At 32.5% G+C, this 23,841-nt stretch overlaps 1 protein-coding gene across 1 annotated transcript in view; it reads left to right on the top strand.

Annotated features, from left to right (window-relative positions):
* The window catches only part of LOC111682844 (high mobility group protein 20A), a 6,405-nt gene extending 4,254 nt beyond the window's left edge, over positions 1–2,151 (top strand). The window contains exon 3 of the mRNA XM_023444835.2: positions 840–2,151. Coding sequence (XP_023300603.2) covers positions 840–1,686 — 847 coding nt within the window. The 3' untranslated portion in view covers positions 1,687–2,151. The remainder of the gene's footprint in view (positions 1–839) is intronic.
* Positions 2,152–23,841: the final 21,690 nt, after the last annotated feature.

Here is a 23,841-nt window from a genome sequence, read left to right on the forward strand (position 1 = left end):
TCTATAGTCTAGTCTATAGTCTAGTCTATAGTCTAGTCTATAGTCTAGTCTATAATCTAGTCTATAGTCTAGTCTATAGTCTGGTCTATAGTCTAGTCTATAGTCTAGCCTCTATAGATTAGTCTTTAATCTAGTATGTAGTGTATTCTATAGTCTAATGCATAGTCTAGTTTTGTGTTTAGTCTCTTTTCTAGTCTCTAGTTTAGTTTGTAATTTAGTCTATAGTCTAGTCTCTTTTGTAGTCTCTATTCTAGTATATAGTCTAGTAACTATTAGACTCTACAGTCTATAGACTAGTCTATAAACTTGTCTAGTCTATAGACTATTCTAGCTTGTAGTCTAGTCTATGGTCGAATCTATAGTCTAGTTTATATTCTGGTCTTATGTCTATTCTAATATTCAGTCTAAAGACTATTTTAGTCTATAGACTAGTCTGTAGTCTAGTGTATAGTCTAGTCTGTAGTCTAGTCTATAGTCGAATCTATAGTCTAGTCTCTAGTCTAGTCTATATGCTAGTATTATGTCTATTCTAAAGTCCAGTCTTTAGTCTAGCCTATAGTCTATATTCTTATCAATAATGTAATTGATATAGAGAAAAATATCCATATTTTAAAACTTTTTGCGAATAATTTCTTAGTTGATTAATTGTTTATAAAAAACCTAATTTACTTATTTTAAATCTAAATTATTCTCTTTGTTTATGATGAAACCTCAAATTTAAATATTTGTCCTCTTGTATTTAACCTAAACACTCAAAAACCTTCAGCACTCTTCACACTGAAAACAACGTTTTTTTTTTGAAAAATCAACTATTTTGTTTGCCAACTTTCTCTTTGCAGATATGTTAAGGAATTGCATAGTTTTCTAAAATCGCGACCCGATATTTTAGCCAGTGAATTGGCTAAAAATAAAATACGTAAAACCGGTGAAAACAATAGTCCTAATCCAACAGCGAACGCCGCAGCAGCTACGTCCACTAATCAAAAACCAGTACTTAAAGATAAACCACAAATAAATGAAGCAACAAAGTCTAAAGACAACATGAGTAAGGATAAGATGACTAAAGACAACATGCCCTCAACCTCAACAGCACCACTGGTCACAGAGAAGTTGAGCGTAAATGATAAAAACAAACGTAAACGTACACCAACACCACCCACTTCCACCACAGCCAACAATAATAACACGAATACAACAAATGCCAATATGACGAACACAACAGCGGCCAGCTGCAGCAGCAGCAGTAATATCACTTCCACTATTGTAACACCCACACCCGGAGAAATACCCATTTTTACGAATGAATTTCTGGAACATAATAAAATCTATGACATGGAATTACGTTCTCTTAGAAAATCGAAAACAGACTTGGAACAACAGAATTCGGTATTAGAGAAACATGTTGAGAATATGAAATTCGGTGTAGAGAAAATGGTCACCGAAAACAATGAGTTAGAAGAGAAGAATAGACTTTTGGAAATTTATTTGGATAAATTAAAACGAAAATTAGCTTTGGCTTTGGGGGGTTTGCCATTGCCAACGGCACCCAATGGTGCCACAGTGGAGAATATAGATAAATATATGCAGGATCTATATAAAATGTCCACTTCCAATTCGCATGGCCCGGCTACTTTGAATAAGGCTAAGGATATTATTAGAAAATTAGATTTACAAATACAACTCTAAGTTTATTTATGAAATTATTCAATATATTTGGATTATTAATCATCCTTAATATTGAAACCTTTTAAACAGAAATTTGAAATATCCCCTTCCCCCTCTAACCATGCTATTTTAAAATATTATTTTAAAGTATTAGCTTTGCCGTCTAAATAAACAAATTATACAATTTTTTGTAAGAATTATTTAATTTTAATTCTTATTAACTTTTATTATTCTTGTTTGTTTTAGATGTCACAGCATTTTATTTGAAATTTTATAGTTTTCTCTATGATTTTAGTTACAACTTTTCTTTTCATGTTTATTTAAATATATTCATATTATTTATGAAATCTTCCTAATGTTAAGTTTATACTTTTGTTTATTTTTGCAAAAGGTATTCAGCTACAAACTAATTTTAAGTGCTTGTTTTATATAACAATAAATTGATTTTTGTGGTTTTGATCAAACATTCCCCAAAAATTTAAAAATTTCAAATGTTTATTTGTTTATTACGGGAATTAAGGCAGAAAATATATTCGGGAAATTTGCGGTTTCAGTAGTTAGGTTATGAAACTATTGGCTGCAGAAACAGTCGATTCTCAATGAGTGTTTAGTCTATAGTGTAGTCTATCGTCCATAGTCAAGGCTATGGGCTAGTCTTGGTCCAGTCTAATCTATAGTCTGGTCTATAGTCTAGTCTATAGTCTAGTTTATAGTCTAGTCTATAGTCTTTTCTACAGTCTAGTCTATAGTCTAGTATATAGTCCAGTCTGTAGTCTGGTCTATAGTCTAGTCTAAAGTCTAAAGTCTAGTGTATACTCTAGTCTATAGTCTAGCCTATGGTTTTGTCTATTGTCTAGTCTATAGTCTGGTGTATAGTTTAGTCAAGTCTATAGTCTAGTATATAGTCCAGTCTGTAGTCTGGTCTATAATCTAGTTTAAAGTCTAGTCTAAAGTCTAGTTTATAGTCTAGTCTATAGTCTAGCCTATAGTCTAGTCTATCGTCTAGTCTATAGTCTAGTCTATAGTCTAGTCTATAGTCTAGTCTTTAGTCTAGTCTATAGTCTAGTCTATAGTCTAGTTTATAGTCTAGTTTATAGTCTAGTCTATAGTCTAGTCTATAGTCTAGTCTATAGTCTAGTCTATAGTCTAGTCTATAGTCTAGTCTATAGTCTAGTCTATAGTCTAGTCTATAGTCTAGTCTATAGTCTAGTCTATAGTCTAGTCTATAGTCTAGTCTATAGTCTAGTCTATAGTCTAGTCTATAGTCTAGTCTATATTAGTCTATAGTCTAGTCTATAGTCTAGTCTATAGTCTAGTCTATAGTCTAGTCTATAGTCTAGTCTATAGTCTAGTCTATAGTCTAGTCTATAGTCTAGTCTATAGTCTAGTCTATAGTCTAGTCTATAGTCTAGTCTATAGTCTAGTCTATAGTCTAGTCTATAGTCTAGTCTATAGTCTAGTCTATAGTCTAGTCTATAGTCTAGTCTATAGTCTAGTCTATAGTCTAGTCTATAGTCTAGTCTATAGTCTAGTCTATAGTCTAGTCTATAGTCTAGTCTATAGTCTAGTCTATAGTCTAGTCTATAGTCTAGTCTATAGTCTAGTCTATAGTCTAGTCTATAGTCTAGTCTATAGTCTAGTCTATAGTCTAGTCTATAGTCTAGTCTATAGTCTAGTCTATAGTCTAGTCTATTATCTAGTCTATAGTCTAGTCTATAGTCTAGTCTATAGTCTAGTCTATAGTCTAGTCTATAGTCTAGTCTATAGTCTAGTCTATAGTCTAGTCTATAGTCTAGTCTATAGTCTAGTCTATAGTCTAGTCTATAGTCTAGTCTATAGTCTAGTCTATAGTCTAGTCTATAGTCTAGTCTATAGTCTAGTCTATAGTCTAGTCTATAGTCTAGTCTATAGTCTAGTCTATAGTCTAGTCTATAGTCTAGTCTATAGTCTAGTCTATAGTCTAGTCTATAGTCTAGTCTATAGTCTAGTCTATAGTCTAGTCTATAGTCTAGTCTATAGTCTAGTCTATAGTCTAGTCTATAGTCTAGTCTATAGTCTAGTCTATAGTCTAGTCTATAGTCTAGTCTATAGTCTAGTCTATAGTCTAGTCTATAGTCTAGTCTATAGTCTAGTCTATAGTCTAGTCTATAGTCTAGTTCATAGTCTAGTCTATAGTCTAGTCTATAGTCTAGTCTATAGTCTAGTCTATAGTCTAGTCTATAGTCTAGTCTATAGTCTAGTCTATAGTCTAGTCTATAGTCTAGTCTATAGTCTAGTCTATAGTCTAGTCTATAGTCTAGTCTATAGTCTAGTCTATAGTCTAGTCTATAGTCTAGTCTATAGTCTAGTCTATAGTCTAGTCTATAGTCTAGTCTATAGTCTAGTCTATAGTCTAGTCTATAGTCTGGCCTATAGTCTAGTCTAGTCTATAGTCTAGTCTATAGTCTAGTCTATAGTCTAGTCTAAAGTCTAGTCTATAGTATGGTCTATATTCTAATCTATGGTCTAGTCTATAGTCTAGTCTTTAGAATAGTCTACTCTATAGTCTAGTATATAGTCTAATCTATAGTCTAGTCTGTAGTCTATTTTGTAGTATAGTCTATAGTCTGGTTTATAGCCTTCTATAATTTATTATAGTCTATAGTCTATAGTCAAGTCTACATTCCAGACTATAGTCTATTCAACAGTCTAGTCTATAGTAGTTTTTCTAGTAGTCTAATCTATAGTCTAGTCCATAGTCTAGTCAATAGTCTAGTCTATAGTCTAGTCTATAGTCTAGTCTATAGTCTAGTCTATAGTCTAGTCTGTAGTCTAGTCTATAGTCTAATCTATAGTCTAGTCTATAATCCAGTCTATAGTCTAGTCTATTGTCTACTTCATAGTCTAGTCTGTAGTCCAGTCTATAGTCTACTCTATAGTCTTTTCTATAGTCTAGTCAATAGTCTAGTCTATAGTCTAGTCAATAGTCTTGTTTATAATCTAGTCAATAGTCTTGTCTATAATCTAGTTTATAATCTAGTCTATAGTCTACTTTATAGTCTAGTCTATAGTCCAGTCTATAGTCTAGTCTATAGTCTTTTCTATAATCTAGTCTATAGTCTACTTTATAGTCTAGTCTATAGTCCAGTCTATAGTCTAGTCTATAGTCTTTTCTATAGTCGAGTCTCTAGTCTAGTATATAGTCTAGTCTATAGTCCAGTTTATAGTCTAGTTTATAGTCTAGTCTATAATCTAGTCTATAGTCAAGTCTACAGTTATAGTCTATAGTGAAATCCATTGTCTAATCTATAGTCTGTAGTCTAATATATAGTGATGTTTTTGGTGTAGTCTATAGTCTAGTCTATTGTTTAGTCCATGGTCTGACCTATATTCTAGTATTTTATCCAGTATGGTCTAATCAAGTTTATTGTATAGTGTAGGCTATATTCTAGTTTAGAGTCTAGTCTATAATTTAGTCAGTAGTTTAGCCTATAATCTAGGCTATAGTCTACTCTATAGTCTAGTCTATAGTCTGGTCTATATTCTAGTCTATAGTCTAATCTTTTCTTTAGTCTATAGTCTAATCTTTTCTATAGTCTAGTCTATATTCTAGTTTATAGTCTGGAGTCTATTATATAGTCTAGTTTATAGTCTAGTCTATAGTCTTGTATGTATCCAAAAAGTTAACCTCTAATACGCAATTATATAACACGATTCGAACAATGTCCTTCAGCTACTTTGTAACCTTGACTTTCTATATAAATTCTTTTACCCTAAAAATATTTTTATCGATAGCATACCTTGCGCTACCGCTTCTGTAAATAAAACATTTATAGTTGTGTTGACTTTGATCTCACTATCATGAAATAGGAAATCTTCGTTCAGACACTCAAAAAAATATTACTAATTAAAACAAATGCTTAAATAATACCCACAGGAGATTACGGAAAACATGACTAAACATAAATTATAGTGAATTATTAGAACAGATATTTGTGTAGTCGAACACTTTTAAGGGTGGCTTTAAAAAAAAACTGCATTCAGCATTTCGATTTTGCAACCCCCTCCTTAAACTCTGTTCACATTTGCTTCTGTTTTTTGTTTTTATCGAAATTGCATTTGAAATGGTAATAAATGTTTTGTACTAGGTTCATGAATTGTCATTTGTAAAATGCATAATAATGATGAGATTCTACTGAGATTTTTGTTTGTTTTCGGGAATCGTTTACTTCAAGAGGGTGGTTTTAATCTATAGAGTTGTTTGTAAAGTTTTGTAATAATGACGTCACGTGTGGGTTGGTAAATAAATCTGTTTCAAAAAACAAAGTTGTTACTGGATGTGTTTTATTTGAATGCTTTATATGCCGCATAATTTTTGGCACGAGATCAAAGAAATTTTGTTTTTTTGGTCGTAGATCTATTTATTTAGTTTTAAATATTGATTTCTGGGATTAGGACTTTAACGATGCTTATACTTGAATAAGTTAAAGGTTTTAAATTTGTTTGTGTTTTTCTTGATTTAAAGTTGCTTTTTACTTTAGATTCCGATATTGCAATTGGAAGGAATTTGAATGTTTAAATGGTTTCCAATAAATTCAGTTTAGGAAACATTGCCCCTTTCTCCTAAAACCCAATATATATATTTAGGTTCCTTTGATATTCCTTCTAATACTGTTGTTTAAAGAAAGACATGGACTTGGAAGTCCATAAAAAACCCTGTACAAATGACAGCCTAAAACTGTTCGTGGAAATGAAAAACTTTTCTCATCTTATTATTTGCGTTTTTCTAAACATTCTCTCTTTGCTGAGAGTGGTAAATGGATTGTGAGTCTGCTCACCTACCTCTCTTTAAACTATAGTTTTACACAATCTGATCAGCTTTATTACATATCCAATTCAGATGCTTGTTCAGTGGCCCAACTCCTAACTAGTATTAGAAATAACGGTTTATGGCATTAAAGGATCTGCAAGATCTCTTCGTAGATATCAAGATCAGCAGGATTTCTGGCAGACTTTGATGTAACTCGATTAACTTAGAAAACGTTTTACAACTTCCTTAAATATGGAACTATCAAGATCAATTTCGTCTATAGTCACCCTTAAGAGATTATCTTTGGCAACCACACAGAAGAATCTTGACATCGTTTTATGTGCTTATAAATGTTTCAGAACTTCCTTGAATATGGATCCATCAAGATCACTTTCGTCTATATTCAGCCGAAAGAGATTATCTTTGGAAACCATGCAAAATAATCTCGACATCATTTAAGACATATCTCTAATATGATTAAGACATATTAGATCCAATAGTGCAATAGTCATTTCGATGGCCTATTAATCGCTAATCATTGTTGAGTTTAGAAGATATCTTAGTGCCAAATTTATCTATTATTAGATCTATATGTATTAAAACTCCATGTAGATAAGAGAAGGAAAAGTACCGTTAAAGAGCGATACTGGAATACATTAATCAATGACATAATAGAGGCTAGAGAACGTTTAATAATTACAGAGTTAATAATTTGAAAAGCCTTTTCCAACAATTGGTGTAGAATTTCAAAAAGCCAAGTGTCTATGTTCCATGTGCTAATGTTCGGAAAAGCTTCTTCCAAACGTTTCAAGTTTCAAGACGATTTCCCGCCTGTTGACATCCAATGGTATGACATCTTGGATGTCGCTGCGAAAGCTTCGAAAATCTATTCTGATGTGCCTGAGAAGGAAATTTTAAGGACCCTGTTTCTGTTTCGAACCTTTTGGTTGATGCAATTTGCGGAACCTGAGAAGTGAAGGAGGCTATCAAAGACTACTTCTAATATTTTCGTGGTTTGGTTCGGTGATAATTCATTCTTACTTCTTTGCTTCAAAAGGTGAAAAGTCATAACGAGGATTTTGAGGTAGATAACCTGAGTTTGCGTTTCTGAAAGAAGTCGTTGATGGTGGCCAAGTATTGGGTACTTTTTGCGATAATGTTGTCGATGATGAGACATGATGAAATAACGATACAATCATCTGCATACAACACCAAAGAGACAGCGGTGCTGGGTTCAGAAGCCTGGCAATTTTGTAAAGTACAGGAGTGTGATCGACCGTATCAATTACCTTGGACGATTATTTCCATCTGTGCGGTTATAGTTATTAAGGCTGTTGTCGAAACCATGCTGATGATTGGGGAGCGAGAAATGTTCTTTCAGGGTTTGTAGTAGTACTGATTAGTGATGAACAAGGAGATTCTTCTTGAATAGCGAATTTGGCTTGTTTTAGAATTGAAATTACCCGAAAGATTTTTCACATACCTGAAATCTGGCTTTGTTGTCGTTACGGTTGGTTGACCGACCACTGACACTTTGCGTTATCTCCAATGAATCCGTTCTTTATTGCAAAAAGGGCACAGACACCGCCAAATGGAATAGAGAACTAGTTCCGTTTCTGAAGCTTTGGACTCGAACAACAGTGATCTCAGAATACTAACAGAACTACACTACACTGTGGTCTCAGTTATCATTAATTCATCGTAGGAAACAGACTGTCGATAGTTTAACGTGAGCACCTGCCGTGTCGGCCTATCTCACGGTGGTCTTTTTCATCCACTGGGTAGACTTGAGAACGGTCTACCATCGCCCCTTTGTCTTCAATGAAGACGCAGGTGGCAATTTTTGCACATTGGCTATGACCGGTACCATGCGCAAGTACTTTGCTGGAGTACTCGAGCTATCTAATCTCTTGCCAAAGTAGTCACGTTGTAAGACAACCACACTACTATGGCTCTGTTGAGTCGGCAACAGCACCTAGAGACGTAACCGGTGGACCGAAGCACGATCCTTCAATAAGCCGTAGACAACGTTCTTACTCACAGTGACACGCTGTGGCAAGTCGAATATGAACAGAGTAAACTCTGAACATATCTGGACAAGGAAGGAAACTTAATCGGTATCTCTTGTATATGATATCTTTCATTCATAATCATTCAACCCAGCACACTTCTCATTCATTCGACACATTCATAGAGAAAAAACATACGACACATTCATTTAGGTATACGGGTGGATGAGTCCCGCATACCTCTACATTCATTCTTTATCATATACAATTGATACCAACTCATTTCCAACGCTTAGTCCCACAGTCACTCCTCTGTGGGGTATCTGTTGATTTTCGGCAACAGCACCGAACCTTATCCCGAAATATTGACTATTATCATGCATCAGTCTTTTAACCGCCACTTATTCTCTTCCCGCGAATTTGGGTTCAACCAACAGCCACTACGTGGATCCCGAAGGAACCTCAACCAACTGACCAGCCAGGACATAGTCCTGCGGGCAACTGGCCACCCGTAGTACCAGATTATGCGGTGCTCTGGTCAGACCTCTGGCAATCTATGCAAGGACTAAGCCAAGCAGTAGACTGAAATCACCAATTTTTCAATCCCGGTCAGATTGGAGGTATTGGGCCCTCTTTATACCCCGGGATTGCAATAACACCAAGGCGGAGGTCTTCGCCAAGGTAACATGCCCCCGGGGGGAACATCGTAGGAAACGTCACATGGAAACTATGCATATTTTGTGGCTGTCAGGAGGATAGCTCAGAACACATATTGTGCAAATGTTCAACACTTAGGATTCGCGGGAAAAAATCTTAGGTGTTATAACACTAGCCCTGGAGGATATATTCAATCTGTCATCTATTAAACTTGTTATTTTCATACGTGAATTTAACCTGTTCCAGATCTAAAACAGGGTCGCCGTGCTAAGTCTTCTCTCTAATCTATTATAAACTAGATAGACCTTTTCTTTCCCATGGACGTTGTTTATAATAGAACACAAACTTCACTTTAAATTCTGCTTCTTCTTTTATTTATCACATTTAAATCTCTGCAGTTTGTTTTTTTTAACCTCTAAACAGCTGTTTACTTTAACGGTTTTCTTTTATTGATTAAAGCTTTTATTTTCTTGTTGTTTGACGGTTTGTTTTGATTTTATTAAACTTACTGTTTTTATATTTACAAAAACACTTGTTTACAAGGGAACATGCTCTTTAATATAAAACAAACTCTCTTTTTCACACACACTCTCTCTCGAGCTCTTCACTAAAGTGTGGTGAATTTATAGTTTGTTATTAACTAAACACAAACAAACACTTGCTGAATTTGCTGCTAGTGCTGGTGATGGTGGGGTGGTTGTTGTTGGTTCATTTACACATCTTTTAAAACTTCAATTTTAGTTGAGTAACGTCAACCACGGTTAACGGATGTTTTTAAAAACGTTGCAACGGTAGCGTGTGTGCGAGTATCAATGTGAATAGAATTTTTGTGTGTGAGAAGAAAAAAAAAAGAAAACAAAAATTCTTTATTAAATTACGACAAAGAAGAAGAGCGTGCGTTTAAATAATAAATCGTGATTTTTTTTAATGAAATAATTAAAGAAATTATTTACTTAACATATAAGAAAAATAGTTAAAATTTTAAAGAAAATGTAATAATTTGTGTGTGTGTTTTTTTGTTAAGAAAAATCTGTCAAAATATAATTTTCTAAGAAAATTATAGAAAAGCTATAAAAGAATGAAAAAATGTATTAAAAAGTGCAATAGTGTTTGTGTGTGTATACACAGGTGTAATAGAAATACATTGAGGATTTTGTCACCTCTCGTAAAGCAATTACTAAGTACTGCTGGTTCCCTAACATTGTGGGAGTTGGAGGAATAAGGATTTAATATAAAATTTGGGAAAATCGAAAAATTTTGGAAAAAAAACAAGATTTTTATTATTTGTGATAACAACTGTTTTAGAGTTTGTTTATATTAAAAGTAAGTGAAGTTGTCAAACTTATAAGTTAATAAGAGATTTATAAACATTTTTTTAGTGTAAAACTAATATTTTATATACAAATTTAATATTTAACTAAAATTACCTATTTTTTATCTCAAAATGTTTTTGTTATTATTTAGATAAGAAACAACAACAAAAATAATAAAAATATATAAAAAAATCAATAAAAAGCCTAAAGAAATGCTGTAATATTTTCCAACAAAAAACTTGTGCAAAAACAAAAAAAAGAAATTATTTATCTTCTCATCAAATGCAACCTTGGTATACAAATGTCATTTAATATGTCATTTAACATGTCATCAAAACAAAACAATAACATATTATTTACTGACAAAATGTTTTATTTTTCTATTGTCTAATTCCGGTTCTTTTTGTAACTCTTTGAAAAAAACCTATTGGTGTTAAAAAAAATTAATATTTTGCGTTTAACAATTATTTGTTAAATATTTCCAAACAATTTTTTTTAGTTATTATTTAAAAAAATCGTTATTTAGTATTTCAAATTTATTTCATTTGTGGGTTTTAAATAATTAATAATAGTTATTAGTGTCATCTATTGAAACCGGTTTGTTTTGAACAAAAAAAAAATAAAAATAAAGTGAGATAATATTAATAAAACATAAAAATTAACAAAACTATAAATTAAGAAATTTTATGTTCACATTAAAAAAAAAAAACGCGATTTTGAAATCATTTCCATTAATTTTTAAAACTTTTAATTAAAAAAATCTGAGAATTTTTAGTAAATGTGCAGAAATTAGTTTTATTCTAACTAAAGCTTAAAATAAGAGTCAAAGAATGGATTATTTGGGTATTAAGTTTGGGCCTAAAGCTAAAATGTAATCTAAGCAATACAATACCATTATAACTGGTATAAATCCATGTAATACAATTCCCTTTATAACTGGAATAACTGGATAGATAGATAGATAGATAGATAGATAGATAGATAGATAGATAGATAGATAAATAGATAGATAGATAGATAGATAGATAGATAGATAGATAGATAGATAGATAGATAGATAGATAGATAGATAGATAGATAGATAGATAGATAGATAGATTGATAGATAGATAGATAGATAGATAGATAGATAGATAGATAGATAGCTAGATAGGGATGGTGAGAGCGAAACCATCCGTTTACTGATGGAACGACGAAATCCGAGAACTCAAAAAAATGTCTCAAAGCACGCAGAGCAACTTCGCGAAATCACAATGACCTATCTCTGAGACTCGAGTTCAGGAGATTACGAATAACATTGAGAAAAGCTATAAAACACAGCAAAAGGAGGTGCTGGTTAGAATTATGCAACGAAATTGACATGGACCCTGGGGTAAACCATATAAGATCGTCATGAAGAAACTAGGACTGACTAAAGCAATTCTAGGTATAAAAGAGCCTCAGATGAAGAGCGAGTGAATTTGATCCACTTAACATAAATGAACTAAAAAATTCATGCAAGAAACTGAAAATGGGCAAATACCCTGGTCCTGATGGAATACCGAATGAGGTCTTAAAAATCGTTAGTGAAACATGCCTCCAATTGCTACTGAACACTTATAATGTATGCCTGAAAAATGGGAAATTTCCCGAGACAAAGGAGAAAAACCTTTAGATGAACCGGCCTCTATGTATACTAAACTCGCTGGGAAAATTTTCCGACTGCTACTGCTACACAGACTGACGAAATGTCATGTTTACTGTGGGTATTGTATATTGCTACTCTACGAAAGACATCCGGTTTTCTTGAGCGATTTTTTAAGTTGTATTCCTTAAGAATCTGATGATCTTTTTACCATAAGTATTCCAATGATTGTTTTATGGTCTCAATAGCGTAGCATTTGGACTATATATGCCCAGTATAACTCTTAAATAGAACAACAACGGGAGCTCAAGATACTTTTTTGTTTACTTAACTCTCATTCAGTAATTATATTTGTGTTTCCACTCAGAATGGTTTGTTGCCCAAAACCTTCTATGTTAGGCTTATTCCATAGAATCTTTGTGGTTCTACTTACTTGTTCATTATACCATGAGGCTGTATATGGTTCTCTTGTTCATATTTTTAATTCAGCTTCTCGTTACTTCGAGTTCTCTGCTCAAGAATGGTTTGTTCACTTATGTTGGACCCAGACTGTCTAAAAATCACTTACTCTCTTGGTAAAAGTTTTGAAAATTTGATCTTAAAAGTTTTCTTTACTCAATCATTAGTGGCCTCTGGCAGGCTAGTGATTAGTGTTCTAATCTGGTAGACCAGAGGTGGTGCGATCGATTCCCAACTGAGGCAATGGTTAAGGAGCGCACAACGGGCCCGATATTTCTTCAGATTTGATCCTCCTTTTAAACTATCTAACTTACTCAATCATTAAAAGAATTTTAGTTGGATACAAGTTAGCGCTATTACAAATTCTGCCAAAATTGATCTTACAGATATTTTTAGCTTCAATTTACCGGATATTTGGCTAGAAACAAGGTCATCGCTGAAAAAAAGACCAACAATTCTAATTGAATCGTTTAATTGAGGGATTTAAAAGTAAAACTGCTGAATTTTATTACTTTTTTTCAAACAACAAGTTTATAGCTAATTGATGGCTCAAACCCAAAAACGTTAAATTACTAATTTATTTATAGTTTCAGTTAATACCACGCTGCTACAGAAAAAAAAAATAATTTGCATTAGTTCGAATTGACAAAACCACAACTTTTTAACGTTTACTATAAAAACGTGATTATTCTATATTGAATTTACTAATAAGATAAACAAAATAATTACACAGGTCAACAAAATTTGAAAAAAAAGAGTTGAAATCATTTTATCCTAAAGTATAGAGCTGCGCTACAAACTCAGAATTTAGATCTTTCAGTTATCTTGTCACAGATGACAGAAATACCGTCTGGTTTTAACGGAGACCTAAGGAAACGCGAAGTTAACATAAGGGAATGGTGATTCTAAGGGTATCACAATGGGCCACAAGATCTCCACAACTCAAGTACTCTAAACCTTTCTAAACACGTTTATTGTTAAGCTAAATGGCTTAGTAATCTTGTCATTAAAATGGAAATAAGTTGAATTTTTTTTTATCACATTTGAGAGATGACAGATGCCGAAAATAACTGGTCCACATTGCCGTTTTTGTGCAGTGCCGTAAACCCTTTATTTACAAAGTTTGTTAAGTCATCTGAAAGGTCAATCTGTCAACTTTGAAAAAAGGAACTCAACTTCTGCCTTCTTGTCTAAATCTTTAACTAAAATTTTGAAACTATTCAACCATTAGATTAGAATCTGTTGACCTGTGTAAACGTTGATATGTATATTATTTAAACAAAAATCTATTTGTTTAAACAATTGTATAGAAAATAACAGCTGGTTTTTTTTGTTAAATCATACAACAAATGTATAGATTTCTTATAAAATCTAATACAGATGTAAATGTGAAAAAAATAATTATTAATATTTTTTGTTAATTTTATAAACAAATATTTCTTAAAGTTATTAAACAAATAATATAAGATTACAATAGTTACAGTAGTGTTTGAAAGTTAAAAAAAAAAAGTTTTTCGAAACATGTTATAATAAGTCATTGAAGATCAGATTATAGATAAGGAATGGTTGGACTGAGAACACTGTCCTAAGCGATGACATGTTGTCAATCTATACTGATGGTTGAAAGACATAAAGGGGCACGGTATCGGGAATCTTCTACGAAAAACTGAATCTTTTACTATCTCCTCGATTACCAGACAACTGCACGGTCCTTTTGGCAGATATCGATAAGTAATGGTTGGGTAGAGAACACTGTCCTAAGCGATGACATGTTCTCAATCTATACTGATGGTTGAAAGACATAAAGGGACACGATATCGGGAATCTTTTACGAAAAACTGAATCTTAACTATCTCCTCGATTAGCTGAAACCTGCACGGTCCTTTAGGATGATAACACTGTTCTAAGGCATGTCGTGTTCTAAATCTATACTGATGGCTCAAAGACAAAAAGGGACACGGATTCAGGAATCTTCTATGAAAAAATAAATCTTACACTATCTTCTCGATTAGCTGAAACCTGCACGGTTCTTCAGGCAGAGATATATGCCATCATTACTTGGGTAACATGGCTTTAATTAAAGCTCTAAAACTCACATGTAATTAAGTCGAAATTACTTTTCAGTTCTATTCAATCGTTGGCATAACTGACACAACCTTACTTTTACGAAAAACTAAATTTTATACCATCTCCTCGATTAGCTGAAACCTTCACGGTCCTTTAGGCAGAGATATTTGTCATTAATACTTGGATAGCATTGCTTGTTATTAAGTCGAAATAACTTCTCTATTCTATTCAATCGTTGGCACAATTAACACAACCTTACGTTGAATTGATATGGGTTCTAAGACATGAGGTCTTCTACTTAGGGAAATGAAATATCTGATGAATGCGTAACCAAAGGGTCATCCCTAGATCTAACTCTCGCATATAGAGTTATTCACACTTCCCTGTTGACATCTATCAATCAAATTTGATAGAAGACTGGACTTTGAAAGAGACAGAACTTAGATGGTCAAATATCATCATCTCTTGGAGAATAACGAGATTGTCCTGGCACACTCTGACAATGGATATTATTAAGACTCTTTATAGATGACTGGGTTTTGAATAAGACGAAACTCAGGTGGTCAAATAACACCATCTCTGGTTCATTCTGACAATGGCTAGGATTACGACTCTCCTCTTTTCTCCTAGTAAGAACTCGATAAAGGCTTCTAACTGGTACAAAAACTGGTATGACTGGACATATGTCGGAACGTAAGGGCTACCCACAGCAACTGTATAAAAAGTGGAATCGGTACAACACTTTCTATGTGACTCCACAGCCTTACAAGAGCACATACACAAGATTTATATATCGTTCTACATGTGATTTCTTTGTAGTCTCTATATCGTTACTTTTGAAAGATATATGCCGAACAAATCTCCGGATTTAGCCGAGTTTTGAAAGTTTGTTATCGGTTTCATTAGGAATGCCTGGCTGGTTTTCACGAAGACCCCAGGAAACAAGTAGTCCACGAAATTAGGCAGGGAAACCATTCTCCACAATGTATTTCTTTGATTGGTATAGCTAACCAAATAAATCTCCGGATTTAGCCAGATTTTGAAAATTTCTTACTTCTGGGAATTCTATATCTCTAACACGAAAGACATCCGGTTTTCTTGAGGAATCTTTTATGTTGCATCCGTTTTCCTTAAGAAGCTGATGATGGCTTTATCATCAGTATTTCTATGATTGTTATGTAGTGTCTAGTGAAATCGTTACAACACCTTCTATGTGACTGCCCAGCCTTACAAGAGCAAACACTACTCTATCATGGTAGAGCTCATTTTCATAATCTAGACTCTCACAGACTAAAGCAAAGACTACTCTTTCTCTAGATAGAGCTCATTTCCATGTTTTGGAGATGTTTCAGAGATGCGTCTCTAGTAATCATTGATCGATTTCATTAGAAATACCTGGCTGGTTTTCACAAAGACCTCAGGAAACAAGTAGTCCACGAAATTAAGAAGGAAAACCATTCTCAACAATGGGCCATAAGGCCTCTACAACCTACGTAACCTAAACCTTTCCTAGACACGTTAAGCTAAAATATCTGGACTCTCAAAGACTAGAGCATAGAATACACTATCTTGGTAGGGTTCGTTTAGTCTGCTTTAGAGATGCGTCTTTATTAAACATGATCGGATTTATTAGAAATACCTGGTAGGTTTTCACGAACACCTCTGGAAACAAATTAGAGGGGGAAACTATTCCCACAACATAAACGAATAACGATTCTAAGGCTATAACAATGGGCCAAAAGTCCTTCGAGTAAACTTGCTAGTAAACCAACGTAACCTAAACCTTTACTTCATTAATATGTTTATTGTTAAACTGTGTGAAGATAAATTTGAAATTTGAATCCCAGACACAAACCTTTCAAATTAGTAAAGTCACTTTAGACAGTCATGTTAAATTAACAGATATTATATTACAGCTTTCAAAAAATCTGTAAACTCGAGGAACATAAATTTAAAATAATTGTGATATGTTAAAAACTTAACAGCACTTTTGTTAAAACCAGAACATCACGATCAACATAAAATAAATAAATAGCCAGTTCCGATGGGACACTTAATAATCAAAAGTGTTAACAGTGGTACTTTTATGTCATTTTTGTTCAATTTTCAAAAAGGATTTAAGTCCTTTTAGGACTTAAAATTGGGAGTGGGCGGAAAAACACTATTGGATATCATTCCTTATATGAACGGAAGGAACACCTAATGGTCAAAAGTGTTAACAGTGGGCCTTTTATGTAATTTTTGTTCAATTTTCAAAAATTTACTTAAAAAAGGATTTAAGTCCTTTTAGGACTTAAAATTGGGAGTGGGCGGAAAAACACTATTGGATATCATTCCTAGTAGGAACTGAAGAAACACCTAATGGTCAAAAGTGTTAACAGTGGGCCTTTTATGTTATTTTTGTTCAATTTTCAAAAATTTACTTAAAAAAGGATTTAAGTCCTTTTAGGACTTAAAATTAAGAGTGGGCGGAAAAACAATATTGGATATCATTCCTAGTAGGAACTGAAGGAACACCTAATGGTCAAAAGTGTTAACAGTGGGCCTTTTATGTTATTTTTGTTCAATTTTCAAAATTTACTTAAAAAGGATTTAAGTCCTTTTAGGACTTAAAATTGGGAGTAGGCGGAAAAACACTATTGGGTATCATTCCTAGTAGGAACTGAAGAAACACCTAATGGTCAAAAGTGTTAACAGTGGGCCTTTTATGTTATTTTTGTTCAATTTTCAAAAATTTACTTAAAAAAGGATTTAAGTCCTTTTAGGACTTAAAATTGGGAGTGGGCGGAAAAACACTATTGGATATCATTCCTAGTAGGAACTGAAGAAACACCTAATGGTCAAAAGAGTTAACAGTGGGCCTTTTATGTTATTTTTGTTCAATTTTCAAAAATTTACTTAAAAAAGGATTTAAGTCCTTTTAGGACTTAAAATTGGGAGTGGGCGGAAAAACACTATTGGATATCATTCCTAGTAGGAACTGAAGAAACACCTAATGGTCAAAAGAGTTAACAGTGGGCCTTTTATGTTATTTTTGTTCAATTTTCAAAAATTTACTTAAAAAAGGATTTAAGTCCTTTTAGGACTTAAAATTAAGAGTGGGCGGAAAAACAATATTGGATATCATTCCTAGTAGGAACTGAAGGAACACCTAATGGTCAAAAGTGTTAACAGTGGGCCTTTTATGTTATTTTTGTTCAATTTTCAAAAATTTACTTAAAAAAGGATTTAAGTCCTTTTTGGACTTAAAATTGGGAGTGGGGCGAAAAAAACACTATTGGATATCATTCCTAGTAGGAACTGAAGGAACACCTAATGGTCAAAAGTGTTAACAGTGGCCTTTTATGTTATTTTTGTCCAATTTTCAAAAATTTACTTAAAAAAGGATTTAAGTCCTTTTAGGACTTAAAATTGGGAGTGGGCGGAAAAACAATATTGGATATCATTCCTAGTAGGAACTGAAGGAACACCTAATGGTCAAAAGTGTTAACAGTGGGCCTTTTATGTTATTTTTGTTCAATTTTCAAAAATTTACTTAAAAAAGGATTTAAGTCCTTTTTGGACTTAAAATTGGGAGTGGGCGAAAAAACACTATTGGATATCATTCCTAGTAGGAACTGAAGGAACACCTAATGGTCAAAAGTGTTAAAAGTGGGCCTTTTATGTTATTTTTGTTCAATTTTCAAAAATTTACTTAAAAAAGGATTTAAGTCCTTTAAGGACTTAAAATTGGGAGTGGGCGGAAAAACAATATTGGATATCATTCCTAGTAGGAACTAAAGAAACACCTAATGGTCAAAAGTATTAACAGTGGGCCTTTTATGTTATTTTTGTTCAATTTTCAAAAATTTACTTAAAAAAGGATTTAAGTCCTTTTAGGACTTAAAATTGGGAGTGGGCGGAAAAACAATATTGAATATCATTCCTAGTAGGAACTGAAGGAACACCTAATGGTCAAAAGAGTTAACAGTGGGCCTTTTATGTTATTTTTGTTCAATTTTCAAAAATTTACTTAAAAAAGGATTTAAGTCCTTTTAGGACTTAAAATTGGGAGTGGGCGAAAAAACAATATTGGATATCATTCCTAGTAGGAACTGAAGGAACACCTAATGGTCAAAAGTGTTAACAGTGGGCCTTTTATGCTATTTTTGTTCAATTTTCAAAAATTTACTTAAAAAAGGATTTAAGTCCTTTTAGCACTTAAAATTGGGAGTGGGCGGAAAAACAATATTGGATATCATTCCTAGTAGGAACTGAAGGAACACCTAATGGTCAAAAGTGTTAACAGTGGGCCTTTTATGTTATTTTTGTTCAATTTTCAAAAATTTACTTAAAAAAGGATTTAAGACCTTTTTGGACTTAAAATTGGGAGTGGGCGAAAAAACACTATTGGATATCATTCCTAGTAGGAACTGAAGGAACTCCTAATGGTCAAAAGTATTAACAGTGGGCCTTTTATGTTATTTTTGTTCAATTTTCAAAAATTTACTTAAAAAAGATTTAAGTTAAGTCCTTTTAGGACTTAAAATTGGGAGTGGGCGGAAAAACACTATTGGATATCATTCCTAGTAGGAACTGAAGGAACACCTAATGGTCAAAAGAGTTAACAGTGGGCCTTTTATGTTATTTTTGTTCAATTTTCAAAAATTTACTTAAAAAAGGATTTAAGTCCTTTTTGGACTTAAAATTGGGAGTGGGCGAAAAAACACTATTGGATATCATTCCTAGTAGGAACTGAAGAAACACCTAATGGTCAAAAGTGTTAACAGTGGGCCTTTTATGCTATTTTTGTTCAATTTTCAAAAATTTACTTAAAAAAGGATTTAAGTCCTTTTAGCACTTAAAATTGGGAGTGGGCGGAAAAACAATATTGGATATCATTCCTAGTAGGAACTGAAGGAACACCTAATGGTCAAAAGTGTTAACAGTGGGCCTTTTATGTTATTTTTGTTCAATTTTCAAAAATTTACTTAAAAAAGGATTTAAGTCCTTTTTGGACTTAAAATTGGGAGTGGGCGAAAAAACACTATTGGATATCATTCCTAGTAGGAACTGAAGGAACACCTAATGGTCAAAAGTGTTAACAGTGGGCCTTTTATGTTATTTTTGTTCAATTTTCAAAAATTTACTTAAAAAAGGATTTAAGTCCTTTTAGGACTTAAAATTGGGAGTGGGCGGAAAAACAATATTGGATATCATTCCTAGTAGGAATTGAAGGAACACCTAATGGTCAAAAGTGTTAGCAGTGGGCCTTTTATGTTATTTTTGTTCAATTTTCAAAAATTTACTTAAAAAAGGATTTAAGTCCTTTTAGGACTTAAAATTGGGAGTGGGCGGAAAAACACTATTGGATATCATTCCTAATATGAACGGAAGGAACACCTAATGGTCAAAAGTGTTAACAGTGGGCCTTTTATGTTATTTTTGTTCAATTTTCAAAAATTTACTTAAAAAAGGAACTGAAGAAACACCTTTTAGGTCCTTTTAGGACTTAAAATTGGGAGTGGGCGGAAAAACAATATTGGATATCATTTCTAGTAGGAACTGAAGGAACACCTAATGGTCAAAAGTGTTAACAGTGGGCCTTTTATGTTATTTTTGTTCAATTTTCAAAAATTTACTTAAAAAAGGATTTAAGTCCTTTTAGGACTTAAAATTGGGAGTAGGCGGAAAAACACTATTGGATATCATTCCTAGTAGGAACTGAAGGAACACCTAATGGTCAAAAGTGTTAACAGTGGGCCTTTTATGTTATTTTTGTTCAAAAATTTACTTCAAAAAGGATTTAAGTCCTTTTAGGACTTAAAATTGGGAGTGGGCGAAAAAAGAGTACTAAATATTATTCCTATCCAGATCATACGAAATACTTAATGGTCAAAAGTGTTAACAGTGGGCCTTTTCTGCCATTTTTATTATATTTCCAAAAATTACATTAAAAAGAATTTATGTCTTTTTTATACTTATATTCGGGAGTGGGCGGAAAAAAAACTATTGGAAAACTTTTCGAGTCGGGTCCGAAGTAAGTCTCAATGGCCAAAAGTGTTAACAGTGTCTCTTTCTGTAATTTTTATTATATTTCCAATAAATATTATTAGAAAGGATTAATGTCCTTTTTTACTTATATTCCGGAGTGGGCGGAAAAAGACTGTTAAAAATATTTCCGACTCGTGTCCACAGCAATACTCAATGGTTAAAAGTGTTAACAGTGGGCCTTTTATGTCGTTTATTTATTTTTTTTTAAAATTTACTAACTAAGGGATTTAAGTTCTTTCTTTATTTTAAGTTGACAGTGGGCGGGAAAAAATATTGGAATTTACTTCTAGACGGATATGAAGGAAATATAAATAGTCAACATTTTTTTGAGGCCCTTTATGTATTTTTTTAAATTTACTAAAAGGGATATGCACTTAGAATTGGGAGTGGCGAATTAAAATTGTTAACAGTGGGACTTTTAAGTCAGTTCTGTTATTTTGTGAAATTCATTAAAAAAGTAGTCCTTTTTATACATCCACCACCATCAGTGGTGATAGAGGGTATATAAATCTTTGTCATTCCGTGTGCAACACCAAGAAATATTCATCTGAGACCCAACAATATTCATATACCTCCCATACAAAATAACATATTACAGGAAAATGGGCTTTTTGTTAATAACTCCGTCGCAATGTCGATATCTTCACAAAATTGTTCAGAAGAAAAATTTTATGCATGGGTCCATAATTGAACATAGCCCCCATACAAGGTCCTCTACCGAAAAATCACTTAAACGCACAAAATTTATTACTCAATTAAGATATACATATAACATTTGGTACAAGTATTGCTCTCACATATATATTACTAAGAAATAGTTTTCCGATCGGTCCATAACTGGTCATAGCTACTATACAAGGTCCGCTTCAGACAATCACTTAAACGCATATAACTCATTACTAAATTAAGATATTGCTTATATACAGAGAAATAATATTGTGAAATTTTTTCCTTTCGGTCCATAATTGATCATAGCTCCCATAAAAGGTCCCTTTCAGAAAGACACTTAAAGGCACATAACTCATTATCAGATGATGATACCTATAATATAGTTGGCATAAATTCTATCTTTCTAGACATAAATGTTATTTAAATCGTTACATTCTTGGTCATAGCTCAGATACAAGGTTTTCTCCCGAAAATAACTTAACTTAAACGCACGTAACTCATTACCAAATATTGATATCCATTCATTTAGCAGAAATATTGCTTTTATATACATAAATTACAATATATAATGGTTTTATGATCGGTCCATATTTGGTCATAGCTCTCATACTAGGACCCTTCCAGAAAATGATTTACAATATTCATTACTTAATAATGATATACATAGATGCAGAATTTTTAAATTTTGTCTTTAAATACATAATTGGTCATAGCTCCCATACAAAGTCCTTTTACGAAAATCCCTTAAAACTTTGCACAAATATTAGTTTTGTATACAAAAATTTATATATCAAGTTTTTTTCACAATCGGTTTATAACATGGGTGCGGTTGGTCCCATACAAGGTTCCCCTCAGAAAATCACTTAAACACACATTACTTATTACTAAATTACGATATATATACAAAATTTGACTGAACTATAGGTTTTATGTACAAAAATTTAACTTAAAGAATTTTTTACGATCGGTCTATAATTGGTCATATCTCCCACACTAGGTCCAGCCCCAAAAGCGCTTTAACTGTATTTAAAGCGCAATATCAATTTGTGTTCAACAAAATTTGTGTAGAACAAAACTATATATATACAGTGGACGTCCACTAGTACGAATTATATGGTGTCAGGCCCTTTCGTAGTACCGAAAAATTCGTATTATTGAACAACACATTTTGTATGTTTTAATTCAAATAATACACATAAAATATAGGATTTTATTTATTTCAAATAAATTTCTTGTACATAAAAAGGCATAAAAGGGACATATTTACGTATACAAATTGTTAATGAAAGTATTGCGAGTCCAATGGTTGAAATGAGATATAGAAGGTTTTAAATTTTAATGTTTTTAAAAATATGTGTGCCAAAGACAATTTGCATGTACATATCTGTTCTAAAATGTACAAAACATGTTTAGATTACATAAAACTTTAATTAAAAACATAAATGGAATATACTTTCAAAAACAATTCTCTAATTTAAAATTTTCTCTTAAAAACTTGGAATAATTAAACGATCACATATAGTAATGCTTAATCCCATTGGAATGTGGAGTCATACTACTTTCAAAATTGACAGTTCATAAATATAAATAACATTTTATTTATTAGAAAATCCTTTATTTAACATTGATGTTTATTACTTTGTAAAATGATTCCTACGACCTTTTCAATAACAGCGCTTTTGAGGCTTCAATTTTGCTCTCATTGGTGTTATCATTAAATTTAATATCTTCTCTTTGGTCATCGAAATTACAAGAAAATAAATAAATTACTCTAAATAATTGTTGATTTGTAAATATACATGCAGTAAATTGTGTGTATAGGACTTTTAAAAACACAAAACATTTGTAATAAATACAAAAAACGTCAAAATTACTGAGCTAAAGGTGAATTATACCGAAATCATAAAATAACAACATAATAAGGGTTTTCATTTAAACGTTCAATACCCTCGTAAACTGTGCAACCTGTGCATGTTTCCATTCTAGAAATTGACTTGTATGGAAATTGAGTTCCTACTAGGAATGATATCCAATAGTGTTTTTCCGCCCACTCCCAATTTTAAGTCCTAAAAGGACTTAAATCCTTTTTTAAGTAAATTTTTGAAAATTTAACAAAAATAACATAAAAGGTCCACTGTTAACACTTTTGACCATTAGGTATTCCTTCAGTTCCTACTAGGAATGATATCCAATATTGTTTTTCCGCCCACTCCCAATTTTAAGTCCTAAAAGGACTTAAATCCTTTTTTAAGTAAATTTTTGAAAATTGAACAAAAATAACATAAAAGGCCCACTGTTAACACTTTTGACCATTAGGTGTTTCTTCAGTTCCTACTAGGAATGATATCCAATAGTGTTTTTCCGCCCACTCCTAATTTTAAGTCCTAAAAGGACTTAAATCCTTTTTTAAGTAAATTTTTGAAAATTGAACAAAAATAACATAAAAGGCCACTGTTAACACTTTTGACCATTAGGTGTTCCTTCAGTTCCTACTAGGAATGATATCCAATATTGTTTTTCCGCCCACTCCCAATTTTAAGTCCTAAAAGGACTTAA

Source organism: Lucilia cuprina, chromosome 3 (genome assembly GCF_022045245.1).
Source record: "Lucilia cuprina isolate Lc7/37 chromosome 3, ASM2204524v1, whole genome shotgun sequence".
NCBI classification, from domain to species: domain Eukaryota; kingdom Metazoa; phylum Arthropoda; class Insecta; order Diptera; family Calliphoridae; genus Lucilia; species Lucilia cuprina.